The sequence below is a fragment of the Micromys minutus genome (assembly GCF_963924665.1).
Source record: "Micromys minutus genome assembly, chromosome: 23".
Lineage (NCBI taxonomy): Eukaryota > Metazoa > Chordata > Mammalia > Rodentia > Muridae > Micromys > Micromys minutus.
Genome location: NC_137958.1, coordinates 31963518 through 31977566, shown reverse-complemented (window position 1 = coordinate 31977566; position 14049 = coordinate 31963518). Strand labels below are relative to the sequence as shown.

Genomic DNA, 14049 nt, shown 5'->3' with positions numbered 1-14049 from the left:
GTGTGTTTCCAGGAGCATGTTAATTAATAAGTACAAATATCTGAACGGATAACCCACCCCCAAACTTCTAAAAATGTGAAGAAAAAAAAAAAAAAAAACCCAGTGGGCAGAAAGAAGAGAGTCATAGGTTAATAAGTATATCCAAAATAGAAGAATAGAACAAATATATTTTTATCTTTTCCCCCATATGTTAATATATGTCATATACACATGTCATAAAAACACAAATCAAGTTTGTCCCACCAGCACTAATTCTTACCTGGAGAGACCAGTCCATACACGTGACCACCCGATGCTTAGACCAATGCTCATCATAGAACTGACGGTTGAAAGAAAGGTTGGCTCCAGCCTGTACACCCCTAAGGTGGGTTAGGTAGCAGAGGTAAAAGTGAGGTTCCAGAACAGAGTTGTGTCTAGACAGTAGCACGTGATCACGAGTAAATGAATTAAAGATATTCTTCTTTATGAAAAGCTTCCTACCAGCTCAGAAGAGATTTCTGCATTTGTTCCGAGCCGGCTGTAAAATGTCAAATTTGTTGCAGCTTATCTTAGTCAGTCTTGAACTATTTCTTTCCCTCTAATTGGCTCCAGCCTGAAGCAGGGCTATTAAAATTTTCTCTCAGCCAGCAAGAGTGCTCAGCAGACAAAAATACTTGTGTGGGTCTGAGATCCCAAGTCCGGTTTCCTGATCCTAGGGTAGAAGGAGAACCTGACTCCCAAGACTTGCCCCCCCACTTCCACTATACACACACTAAGACTAAATAGAAACACTTAATTCTCTCTGCTATTAAAGGAGCATGAAGTGAAGGGAGTTTCTTGCTATCAAGACCTTCTATACCATTAGACCCCAAATGATATACATGTTTCTGTCTGTGAATTGAGACTGGCCTTAGTGTCTGACTGCCTGCCACAAGACAGATATGGTAGAGATCTGGGGACTCATGAGAGTGTCCCAGGCATTGACCAAAAGAGCCTTTGGTCTCCGACAACTGATTGCAAGTTGGCCAGCGTGTATTTGGCTAATGTTCAACTGACCTTGGTACCGCCTTCGAAGACGTCTATACCGGTCATTCAGTTCCTACAAGGGCCTGTGTGCTTAAATTGAGTAACGCCTGTTCTGTGCCAGAAGCTTCTGGATCTGCAGTCCAGGGATCTGCCTATAGTCCCCCTTTCCCCATTGCACCACTCGCCTCTGGAGTTCTTGTTTGGAATAAGTAGCCTGGCTTCAGAAAAATATCTAAGTTCCGGTGAGCTGACAGAGCATGGTTTCTGTGTCCACCCCTTGGGTCTTAGGCCCCCCACTCATCCTAGGGCATCTCTAGCACTGCAGGTAAGATGAATGCAACTCAGTCCTGTTAGAAAAGCAATACAGTAGTGGGCCGTCTACTCAGATAGGAAGGGGAGACCATTAGAGTTGATTGAGTCACTAGAAATGGCTTTTTAAAAATAAAGCCAAACATGGGTAGAGCATGGAAATTCAGGCTGCTTATCTCCTCTGTGCAGTTTCATGATACCAAACTGTTGAGAATGTTTCCAGAACACCCCCATAAAATTAACTAATTACCATGCCTCTGCTACACCCTTTTGGTATTCTCAATGTGGATATCACTTTGTCTGTTAAGAATGCATTTGAATTTGAATTTTAGACACAGTTAAAAAATTCAGATCTGATGCAAAAAGCAGGTGATCCTACCTCCAAGCATTGTTCCCAGACAAAAGAAATCTATAGGAACGATCAAACTGTATCTGTTTCTTTTGAGTCTTATAACGTGGTACCTGGTATTCCCAAGGTCATGGCTAGCGGCTCCTGTCCTTTCTAACACATACATCAGCCACAGAGGAAGTCATGTGGACTTACTCTTTCCCAATTTCCTTGGATAAATTTTGTTTTATCTGTACATGTCTCTTTGACATATGTTGTTTCCTGTATTATACACATGTAACACACATACACAATCTTATAGGACCAAAAAGAAGATGCATGTTCCAGACTGTTTTTCACCTCTCTGGTCACCCTGGTGTACTTGAATCCACTGCGCTAAGCTGGTCTAGCATCCTGACGAGTACTAGAGAAGCTGAGCCTGAACCATTGCTGGAGTCTAGTCCAGGACCAGCGTGGGCAGTATAGAGGGACTATACATTCTCAAAAGGAACACCAAGAGAGTAGAAGCAACAATTTATCACACTCAGTTTTTCAAACTATATACGAGCAACTCACCCATCTTTCTCTTCCAGCTCTCGGCCGCTGTAGTCAAAGAAGATGTCAGAGTCCTCAGCTAGAGCTCTTTCAATCACACGGATTGTTCGGTCAAAGAAGATGAGGAAGTCCTCCGAGTGCAGGATCTGCTGTTTCTCTTCCTCTGTCAGCTCTCTTGGAGGGGCTTTTTATGTAAGACAGATTGTTAGGTAGAAAAGAGGACAATTTAAAACTGTTCCACAGGAATCCTGCCCTCGAAAGAGGTTCTTTTCCAGGGAGAGATAATACACAAGAAAGCAAGCTGTTGATAATTGGAATTATAACTTGTTCTCAAACCCCTGACAATGGCACTTGTAGCTATTCTTCCTCAGGATTTCATAACTCATGTATTTGCTATTTTGAGGAAGTAAAATTATTATAAGTAAAAGTATAAGTGCCATTTTTTTTTTAGAATATCAGCTCTGAATGTTATTTGCTTTCAGAATGAACTGGAAAAAAAACTAAGGCACACAAATATATAAATAAGATCTTATTCACTAGGACCTGTCAATGACATGGTGCGGATGGACACTCTACTATCCACTGGGTAATTATACTTGACTTGGGAGGGCTAATTGGGAAACCAACATTGTTGGGGAAGCCATGTCCTTCCTGGTCCCAAGTCACGCAGGGCTTCGCCGAAAGCCCTTTTTCTTCTTTCACAGTTTCTCTTATTACTTAGAGTGGCCATTTTGTTTTAATTCTATCTAGTTGAATTTGAAGATGAAGAATGAGAATGGGAGATGAACTAGCTGTCAGGGTTCCATGGGGCCTGCAAGTCAGCTGACCTGAAAGGCTATAGACAATTCTCTCCGCAACTCTTTCTGCATTAAACTCTGGGGAAGAGATTAGGAACTCCCCCAGACTGGAGAAAACCTATGGGCAGAAATTTTCAGCTGAACCTCTATGATCTCTAGAAACCCCACTTCTACCCCTGAATAGACAGCCAGAGGAGAGGTGAACCATCACTTTTAAAGAAAGCATTGGATATTTAGTTCACAGGAGAGTAACTAATTAAAATTGCAGTTAGTATCCTAAATGAACTAGCTTCCTCTCAGCTTCAAAAGACTTCTAGGAGCATATCCACAATCAGGACCAGGTTCTCCCTGGCCACACTATAAGAGGGATCTTTTAGGCACAGACAGCTGCTAAATAACATTTTATAGAAGTATGTTTGGACTGAATAATGTTTCAAAGGCACTGTTCTAAGAAATCTGAATGATAAAGAAGCCCTGTAAATACCACAAGAGACTTATCTCTCCTCTTTGGGATTTCCTCTTCCTTGCCTCAGACCACACCACTGAGAGTTTAAAAAGACTCAAGATCCCATTCAAAATATTAAAAAAAAAACGAGAATGATTCTGATGTTGATTTCTGAGTTAATTCACACTTCAGAAAGGCTGCCCAGTTAACAATATGGCAAAATATGATTCATCAGCTACAGCAGAAGAAATGCAAACACAGCCCACTCATCATCTCTGGCAGTCCCAAACAGGATCAGGAACAGTTCTTAGATCTCTAAGCTGCCAGAGCCCTAAAATTGCTGGGTGTATTGTGACTTTCCAAAATTTTTCTCCAGCTCTACTGTGTAGTCTTGCCCAGAAGCTAGTCTTCAAAATGAAGAAGCTGGTGATGTCTAGATTGAGAATTCAGAATGAGATTTGGTAGAAGCCATTGATCACGAGGAGAAGGCTACCAAACTAGCATCTTACCAGCCATCCACGTATTAGCTCTGACTCTTACTAATTTGAGCTTAAACTCTGAGCAGTAATCCAGTTTAAAAATAAAAAAAAATACACACCCTTCCCAAAAGATAAGCATCAAGAATAAGTGATCAAGAGCCAATTTATGAGTGTATTTTCCTAGCCGCCCAGTGAAGCTTGACTTATCTCTTTGATGAGTACAGTAAAGCTACTAAATATAACCAGGTGAAACAAAAACCAAATCTAAAAAAATGCAAGGTCCAATCTGTTTGGTTAATATTGTTAATAAACAAAGTACTCTCACCAAACAAACTTAGTATGGGCCAAGCAAAATGTCTTTTAAAAAGATTCAGCCTTGGTTACTCTTCACAGGTGACACAAGACATATTTGGGATTAGACAAAGTAACAGGAGCTTTCTCCCTTTACCCTCCTGCCTTTTCCTCCAAACACGAGAAAAATCAAGAAAATCCACTCTCTGTTTATCTTTTGAACCACATCCATTTCCCCCTGTATCTCTTCTTACAAGTCTATTACCTTGAATAAAAAAATACTATCGGTGTAATTTTCCGTAATTTTTCTCTTCCCTACTGCTTATTACCACTTTGATCTCAGCTTTCAGGACATACAACCTCTTCTTTGGGAGGAACATAAATGGCTGATCAAAGTGACCTTGCAGAGGCTTGAGTCCAGGTAGGCGAACCAGCCGCCTCTCCAGACATCATCCTTAACAATGCAATGTTTGGCCCGAAATCAAATTGCTACTGAACCAAAACAAAGGATACACTTTATGTTAAGCTTTGATGTCTAACAGGGATCAAATGACATGATTTGTTTGCACAAAATAATAACATGCATGTGCAGATGAGCACTTTCAAAAAGCCATAAACAATATTCAACTAACAAATTAAATAAAGTCATACCTATTTTTGATTAAAGCTAATCTCCCATTGCTTAAAGAATATTTAAATTGGTAAGTATAAATGAGAAACTAATGGAGTACCTAGGACCCACAGTTAAAAGAGGCACCAAGAAATAAGGACCTCTTGGACAGAAAAATAAAGTGTTAGTTAATGGGCCCACTATGTTTTACATAAAGAGATGATAAAATCCCATCAGCAATATCTTTTTCCCAGAAGCACTACCAAGCTCTTCTTAGAATATCTTTCTGTTGCCTTTGTCTGTCCCATAAGTCCAATGAATTGTATATCTCTATATAATATGTACACATATTCAAGGCAGATGTAAACAAGATAGACTTAATTTATCATTCAAAGCCACATCAGAGCATAATGCCAGTATGAATTATATAATATTTTATTTGGCTTCATAATACAGAATATAAAGAATTCCTTCCAGGAGCTGATGGCTAACCGTGCTTCATGCATTTAAGGTGTTCTTTAAAAGGAAGAATCTGTGTGAAAAGTAGACTATGTATATATGACTTTCATAGTATCTGAAGGACAAGATAACCTATAAATTTACTCAGTTACATGTAGTTCTAGTAACATCTATGAAAGAGATGCATCACACTCATGAAAGAAATACTCAGGAATTATATGAACTTGTGACCAGCAAAATTAAAACCTAGTGCAAACTTAATTCAGGATCTCCTTTTTATCACTTAATTATACAGTGTTGATTTCTCTTACATTTTTCATGCACTCTTTAAGATGGTTCTATTTTACTGTTTTCTTTCTTCTTCTCCGTTTTTGTCTTTTCTTACAAATGTGTACTTAGATTTATTTTTAATTGGTTCCATTTACTATATTCATTTTTTCTGTTTCTAGGGTTCTTAGAACATTTGCCACTAGAAATTAGACTAAATATTCATAATGAATGAAGCTTACAACTTATATAAAATATTTTAATTTCATTTTGTGTGTGTTTATATATGTAGGTGTCCTGGTGTGTGTGCACACACATGTGCGAGCACACAGTCCAGAAGTTAATGACAAGTTTCTTTCTTAATCACTTTCCTGTTTTTGAGATGGGAAATCTCAACCTCATCAGTTGTGTAGACTGACCATCTAGCTCCTGGGTTTTCCTGTCTCTGTCTCTCCAGTGCCTGAATTATTGGCAAGAAAGCTGCTCCACCTGGCTTTGCACAAGGGTGCAGGAAATACAAACTCAGATCAAGTATGCACTGCATATAACTTATTGACTAAGCCACCTTCCCAGTCCCTTAATCTCATTTTAAGTCTAGATTTATTTGTAAATTACCCACTTTATAAATGGCTTGCCTTGCTCTTTACAATTCAGCATTGCATCGGAATATAAAAACATGGTATTTAAAAGATGCTTTGCAATACTATCTAAAAGATAAAAATAAGAGACCCATGCAGTCAGTGAAAACATGAGATGAAATTGGGGGAAAGAGTCCTAATGGAAAATTTACAGTACAATCAATTCAAACACAATAGCAGGGAAGTGAATGAAAGTAACACAGATGGATGGACATTCGTCTCTGAAGCTAACTTGAGGCTTACAGCTTCGACTGAATTTACAGGAGTGAGGACCCTAACCCTCTTAACCTAACACTCATGTATGGAGTTTTCCAAACTTTTGATGAAAAGTTAAAAAGCTAACCTGTAACTTTGTATATTCTTCATGCAAGATAGTGTATGTGTCAAAATAGTATATCAAAATGATTTTTTTAAATACTCAAGGTATTTTGGTGTCAGATGAAGAAATATATAAAATTTAAACAAATAAAAAAAACCCCAGTGTATATTGAATTTTCCATGTCTTAATATATTTTTCTTCATGAAGAAGAAAAAGATGGAGGAGAAAGAGAAGGAGAATAGGAGGAGGAGAAGGGGGAAGGAAGGGAGGAAGAAAGGAAGGAAGGAAAAGAGGGGAGAAGGGGAGGATGGAGAGATAGAGTTTTCAAAAATGTGTTTCCTGGTTTGAAACTAATGTCAAGTTTTAGCCCAGAGCAAAATTTTAAGGCTGAGTACTAAGTCCCCTAAAGGCAGGGTTCCCGTTGGAAGTGCTGACCAAACCCTACCCCAGCAGTCCTGTGAATGGCGCCACAAGTAGATCTGCTACAGTTTCTTTTAAAGGTTTGCAAAATACTGTCTTGCTTAAAGAAGAAGAATAGAAAAAAAAAAAGCAGCCAGATAGTTTGATGCTAACATAAACATGCTTTTAACCCATTATGTGCTAATTTGCAGAAACGCCATTAATGGAGAACAAGGCACGCGGTGCTGTGGTTGTTCCTGTGGAACAGGAAATGTTCTTTCAAACTTTTTTTTTTTTTTTTTTGACTTTTAGTATGGCTTTAATCAATTCCATAAAGCGTGGGGAGCAGTTAAAACTAAAGGGTGTTTTTGCTTGGAACTTAAAAAGGAGGTGCTTGGATTTGCCAGGAGGAGGGTTTGGAGATTGGGGTTGGGGGTGGCCTGGCAGTGGTGAATCCCTGCCAAGGCCTACCAAGAACTTGGAGGGTGTATGTCACTGTGCATGTTTTAAGCTGTTTTGCAAAAGGAAACAATGTGTTTCAATAGATCCTGGCTTATTTTGTCCCTGGCTGTACCTGTGATAAAGGCATTCACTTTATTGCTTTTTTCCTTTTTAAAGATGTTTTTTAGTAGAAGTTCAAGTGTGAAACCACTCCTGTGGAATCCGTTAGAGTTCCTCAGGAAAAAAAAAAAAAGGAAACCCAGTGCCTTCTGTGGGTGCAACTGTTAAGATGCTGAATCTTTTTCTTGTTCTTATTCACTTCTGGAACCTCGCTTCCTTTCTACATGCCTGAAGCTAGGCACGGTGACCACCTTATCAACGGCTTCTCCAAAACAGTTAGGAAAAAAAAAAAAACCTGTTTGCATCTTTTGATTGCAAGGCTATGGGCTCTGGGGCACATGAGGCCATAACATTATGTGTAGGGCACAGTTACAGACCTGGTACTGTAAGGCAAGACAAGGAATAATAATTTGGCAAGCATTCTTCAGTGCTTATTTTGTGCCAAACTGCTCCATACTAGCCCCTTTGAGTCTTATATTAAAAAACAAACTCATGAGGTAGGTATGATCTCTGCTTGCCAGATGAGGAAACTGGAGTCAAAGGAAAATAAGTCAGCCAAGTTAGTCATTATTGATTACGCAACTAGAGTGGCAGGGCCAAGATTTGATCCAGGCACCTTGGCCGCAGACCCCTTTCTTTAGCCACACTACTCAACAACCAAGTTTGCATAAATATAATCAAGGCAAAACTAAACACACATACAGAACTCAAATATGCCTTAGCAGGAGGCAAGTTTTACTTTTTAATCTCTCTCTCTTTCAAGAAAGAGTTACTTGCTTTCATTTTATTTGTATGGGTTTTGCTTGCACGTCTGTGTCTGGTACCCACAGAGGTCTGGAGAAGGTGCTACGTTTTCTGTAACTGGAGGTTACTGATGTCTTGGAGCTGCTATATGGGTGCGGAGAATCCAACACAAGTCCTCCGGAAGAGCAACGAGTGCTCCCAACTACTTGGTTTTCTTTCCAGCATCAGGACCCAATTTGTAGAGGTTAAGAAGTGTGTGCACGTTGTATCTATACAAACTTCTACTGAGTATGCACAGATGCAAACTGTGGTAGCCATTTGACTAGATGGATTTTTCTCATGACAATTCAAGGAACTGGAGCAAGACACACACGCCTATAAAACTCTTGAATCAAGAACCTGACACACACCAAGCTAGAGCCATGGCCACTTAAAAAAATGAGATATGAACTAAAATATTAATGAGGTTTGTGCAGATCTGTACCCAATAAGACTAATTAGAGGTTTAGAAGCATCTTTTAAAACCTGCACCAGTTCCTGAGGGACCACTTGCCAGTTTTCAGTAAGAATGACAACTCAAAAATCTCTTTGTCTGAGAGTCGCAACATAGTAAAAGAGAAAGAAAAAATTTCTGTAGAAAAGTCATGAAGATGGCATTGTGGCATAACATATAGGTTGTACATTCAACTTAATTCTTAGTTCATGCAAGCTTCAACCTATGTCTTGGCTAATGTGCTTGTACATTATGGGGCAATTATTAAATCCTTCTCTCTTCACTCACCAACATTACAATAATGAAAAGAATAGTATACCCTCCAAAGGACATTCCGATCAGCAGACAGTGCTTTTTCAGCTGCGCAGAGGGGATGCACGTGTATTATAAGCCCTTAATCAAAGCCCTTACTTTGTCTTCTTTTTCCTTCCAGTGCTGGAACCCGAACTCAGGGCCCTGCACTTCCTACAAACAAACGCTGTACTACTGAACTAGATCTGAACTAGATCCCCAGAGTTAGTAACTAGTATCACCAACTATCCCCAGAGTTAGTAACTAGTATCACTAACTATCCCCAGAGTTAGTAACTAGTATCACCAACTATCCCCAGAGTTAGTAACTAGTATCACCAACTATCCCCAGAGTTAGTAACTAGTATCACCAACTATCCCCAGAGTTAGTAACTAGTATCACCAACTATCCCCAGAGTTAGTAACTAGTATCACTAACTATCCCCAGAGTTAGTAACTAGTATCACCAACTATCCCCAGAGTTAGTAACTAGTATCACCAACTATCCCCAGAGTTAGTAACTAGTATCACTGGAGCACGTGGCTATTTGCCCTCGCATGGGCAGAGTTGTGGAAGAACCCTTTAATCAACAGAGAAATGATTGCTGTTACTGTTTTTATGAAGAGCATATGTAAAATGTCAGAACTAATTGATAAAGTAATTGCAGATACCACTTTCCCTCATGATTATCTTTTCTGGTCTAACTGAGAGTTAGTCTTATGTTATCTCTGTGTCTAGTTATCTCGATGGGGTCGTGATTAGCTCTCAAGTTGCTTCGTCTGTATTTGCTTCTGTTGGCCTGAAAGCAGCCAGTTCTTGACCTGGTGATTCCAATGTCTGTTTGCCATGCTAACATACTGCGTAGTCAGTCCTACCAAATCTCATACAAATGGCATGTGAGCTTCAGCTTAGTTTGCTTCTGTCATCTTAGTTTGGTAACAGAAAACAACAAAACAGAGTAACAACCCAGTGTGTCTGCCAACCATGCCTCCCTTTGCCTTGTCTCCTTACCTTCCTTTGTCTCCTGCTTTTTATCTTGATTTTCCAGTTCAGAATCAAGACCAATTTTGGGTTCCACCATCTCCTCATCTTCCTCATCCTCTAGAAAGAAGAAAGAGAACATGCAATATTTTTTTTTTTTTTATCTTGAAAAATCAAAGTCTTTGGCTGATGGTGGGAGGTAGAGGAAAGGGCAAAGTTCCATTCGTTTAGGGCAACTTCGAAGTAAATCACTTCACAGAAAATGCCAGACAAATGTTCATGAATACATGAATAAATTATCATCCAAATGGACCTCTTTGAAAGGCTCCCAACCTGCTGGGAAAAACTGCAGCGAGTGGGCACCTGTTATGTTCCTCCCCGGACCCTGACCACATGGGATGTCTTGGAATTACCTTCCTGACCTCTGAAGCGTCTTTGGAGATGGCCCAGAAACATGTTTGAAAATGCTTCCACCTGCAGGGCTTTCTGAGCAAGGGACACCTGCTGCACACATGACTCATTTCCAGTTTCATTTTTGCCAAATCAATTTGGTTTTGACCTACAGGAAAGGGTTAAACACGGGTCTAACCCCGGGTCAAATGCCATTGGCAAGTAAACAAGCAGGGACAGACCCCCAAAGTCAATGCCACTGGTCTGGGAGAAAACAACCTATACCAAAGGGCATTTACAAATTCAGAACAGTTCATGAGTTCCTGTGAATTTAATGAGCACTCACAAACGGATCCAGGCAACTTGCACTGGCCAGATGTTACTGTGCCCTTTCTGCTCTATGCAGATGTGGGCCTCTCTCCACCTGCCTCCTTTAGAGTGCTCAGGATCACTCACTGAAACATAGGAGATTTAGGGAACAAGGTATCACAGGAGACTCTAGCTTACAAATACAAAAAAAAACCACTGACAGCTGTTCACACGGATTTGAATATACTATTACATTTACTATAGTAATGCAAGTGGGTAGCTTATTTTGTTGGTTCTAATGGAGTTAAAAAAAATTCCTCCTACTCTTACCTTCTGCATGTTCATTTACTAAATTTATACAGACTTCATGTAAGATTGTCAGCCCTGTGGTACCTCCATCCCAGCAGATGCTGAGGACATAGCATCACAAATTTTTTTTCCAAGCATGGAGAAAGCACATCATCAAGGAAAGCAAGCTCCAGTGTTCTGGTTTAGGGAGGCCGTCTCCCCACCAAAAAAAAAAAGGGCTTCAGGATAAGACCACATGGAGGTAACCCTTGAGAATTGTGGAATTGAGCTGTGTGAAGGTCTAGAGGAAATAAGATGATAGCCACCACTTCTCTTTCATTCTGTGAACCAAAAGGTCAAGGTGCACATTTCTTTTTTTCAGTTTCAGGAGAGCTGTCTCATGCATGCGTTTGTGTCTTCTCGTTCTCAACACTGGAGGCATTTGATCATAATGAATGTGTTAGTCATCTTTAAATAGTAGCAGATTTCTGTCCTCACAGATAGAAAGGTTTTTATTTTAAGCATTAGTTCTAAGAAGAGTTTAAAAGCCTACCACAATAGAAAGTCACGAAGAGTTTATTGGAAAAAAATATTCCATGAGGTGTTTGGCCATAAAAGGGGCTGTGATACAATGTATTCGTTTATGCATAAAAGTAAGCAGGAAAGTAGCATTTTAATTCCTAAAAGAGAAGAAAACCCTTCCCCAGAGAATATGATTTCGATTTGTACTTTTTTTTAAAGGCACAAAAATGAGCACTGTGTTTACAATATGCAAAACACCGCAATAAAGAACTACAAACAACCGAAAAAAGTAAAGTCCCCACCTTTTTAAAGTGGTTATGAACCATTTGTAGGTATTAATTTTTAGTAGCCACAAAATTTCTTGTCTATCAGCCTTTTAGAGACATAAAGTAAGTGTTTCAGTGAATTTGTTGAGGAAATAAAACACAAGAGGCTGGTTTGTTTCTCCAGATACTGATATGTTTGTCTTGCTCAGCAAAGTGAGTATATTTTTCTTTAAGACTCTGGTTTCCTTTCTGGTACACTTGGAATAACTTCTGTTGAGACCATTTTCAAAACAGTTGAATAACTCTAAAGAAAAGGATTTATGTAGACCCTCTGCAGACCACTGATATATGACTTGAGCCTCTCATTCATTCCCAGTTACATTTCCTTGGAGATTGGAAGGGAAAAAAAAAAAACAAACTTTTACCACCCTGTATGGTTTCCTGTAGCTGGAGTCGCACAAGAAATGAAAGTGAGTGGAAGCAGTTAGTTCCCTGTGTCGTAGGGACTCCTTCATACAGTGGTATCTTTTAGACACACGATTTCATTCAGCATCCATGTTCTGCCACCTCCAGTTGCCACAGTCATTTCCTTGGTCAGAAAACTCTTTGTCAACTACTGTCCTCCTTCCTGAGACTTTCTGAAAGGCTCAGGAGTTATGGTATTGATGCAGCAACAACATTGTAACATGCCCAGCACAGGCGTGCCTGCCCCGTGTGTGAGCTCCGGAAGACTTGGTTTCCTCTGCTAATCCTTGATTCAGACAAGGCCAGGGCAGCCAATCTTAACATGCCATAGCTTTTATCTGACTTGCTCTTCTAGCCTTCCAGAGTTGGAATATTGGAAAGTGAGTCTAGTGGAACGTTTATTACTGTTTGTGAGTATAATGTCACCATCTCCTGTTCAGAAGATAGTGCCCTGAGCAACTTTGGACTGGTGACAAGGGTGCCAGCTCTTTCTTCCTTTGAAGCCAGAAGGGAGACAGGAGGAAAGCAAGACCTCAGCGGACAGACTGGGTGTTCCCAACTCACACTTTGTCTTTAGGAGATAAAATGAGGGAGACAAGGAGGGTACATTTAGAGTATCAAGATGTTAGAGCGTTCATGCCCAGGACGCAGGCTAGGTTGTTCGGGAGGACCCATGTCTGAATTCTCTAGCTCAATGGCTCTTTTATAGACTGTTCCTCCTGCCTCCTGTTGATTCTGTAAGTACCAGATTTCCTTCTAATAAATTCCACCAGAGGTGGTGTCAGCACCAGACTCCCTTCTAGAAAATACCACTGGACTCGGTGCCTGCTGCTTGCAGCCAGAGCCCGAAGAACACAGGGAGGCCCTCTGTTTTAAGAGGTCACTAGGTTTTTGCTTTCCCAGGCCTCTCAGGACCTGCAAAGCCTCAGGGTAAGAAAGGCTGAGGGCCTGGCCACAGCTTTTGCTGTTCAGTTGCTGCTATTCATGAGAGGGACATGGCTCCTCCGTCTGCCACCTCAGGGAGGCAGCTTGTCTGGGTCAGGTGGGAAATGGAGGAAGAGTGCACAGTAGGCCATGTCACTCCATCCTGGCCTCCTAAGGGCATCCGGCTGCTGTCCAAAGTGGGAGGCCCAAAGCAATTACCACAGGGCTTTGAATCGAACAGGTCAACGGCTGGAAGATCACTTTGTATGCCCCTAAGAAAACTGATTGCTATTTTGCTATTTAAACTGCATTACATCATCTAGTCTAATGTGAAAAGTTGTGAATATTAGAGTTAATAAAAGAATTTGTGGCTCATAAAATTAGCAGAAACAGCATCCGAAAGGGAAAGAAATGTCAAAGACACCAAGACAACTCTAATCACCAAGGATCTTTTGATGGCAAATGGAGAGGTAAAAAGGAACACTAATTTTTACATTATTTTCTCTTTTCATTAATAACATTTGTTCAATTTCATATATGTTTCATATATATGTATATATATGTTTCATATATATGTTTCATATATATGTATTTATATGTGTGTTTCATATATATGAAACATAATAATTACATACTAGTGATTTGTACATCTACTCTTGTAACTCCTTCCCACTCCACTCCACTCTTTTCTACACGTCTCTTTCCCACATTCTTGCCTATTTCTTTTGGTTTGTGACCCTTTAAGTTGAACCAAGGCCCATGTGTTTAGAGCTATCCATTGGAGTGATGCTGGATTCACAGAGGGTGCCTAAATGAACACAAAGACAATGCCTTTGTATCTCCCAGAGACTATCGCTAGACAGTAGTTCAGGAGTGAGAGACCGCTGAGTCCTCTCCTCATCCATCACTGACTGT

The 14049-nt window shown here is 40.2% G+C and overlaps 1 protein-coding gene across 6 annotated transcripts in view; it reads right to left on the bottom strand.

Moving 5' to 3' along the window:
* DYNC1I1 (dynein cytoplasmic 1 intermediate chain 1) overlaps nucleotides 1–14049 on the bottom strand; it is a gene marked incomplete at its 5' end in the record, with an annotated part of 260581 nt that overhangs the window by 108132 nt on the left and 138400 nt on the right. For all 6 annotated transcript variants that reach the window (XM_080936204.1, XM_080936205.1, XM_080936206.1 and 3 more), the window contains 3 exons: nucleotides 260–359; nucleotides 2219–2381; nucleotides 10001–10090. In XM_080936204.1, coding sequence (XP_080792330.1) covers nucleotides 260–359; nucleotides 2219–2381; nucleotides 10001–10090 — 353 coding nt within the window. The remainder of the gene's footprint in view (nucleotides 1–259; nucleotides 360–2218; nucleotides 2382–10000; nucleotides 10091–14049) is intronic.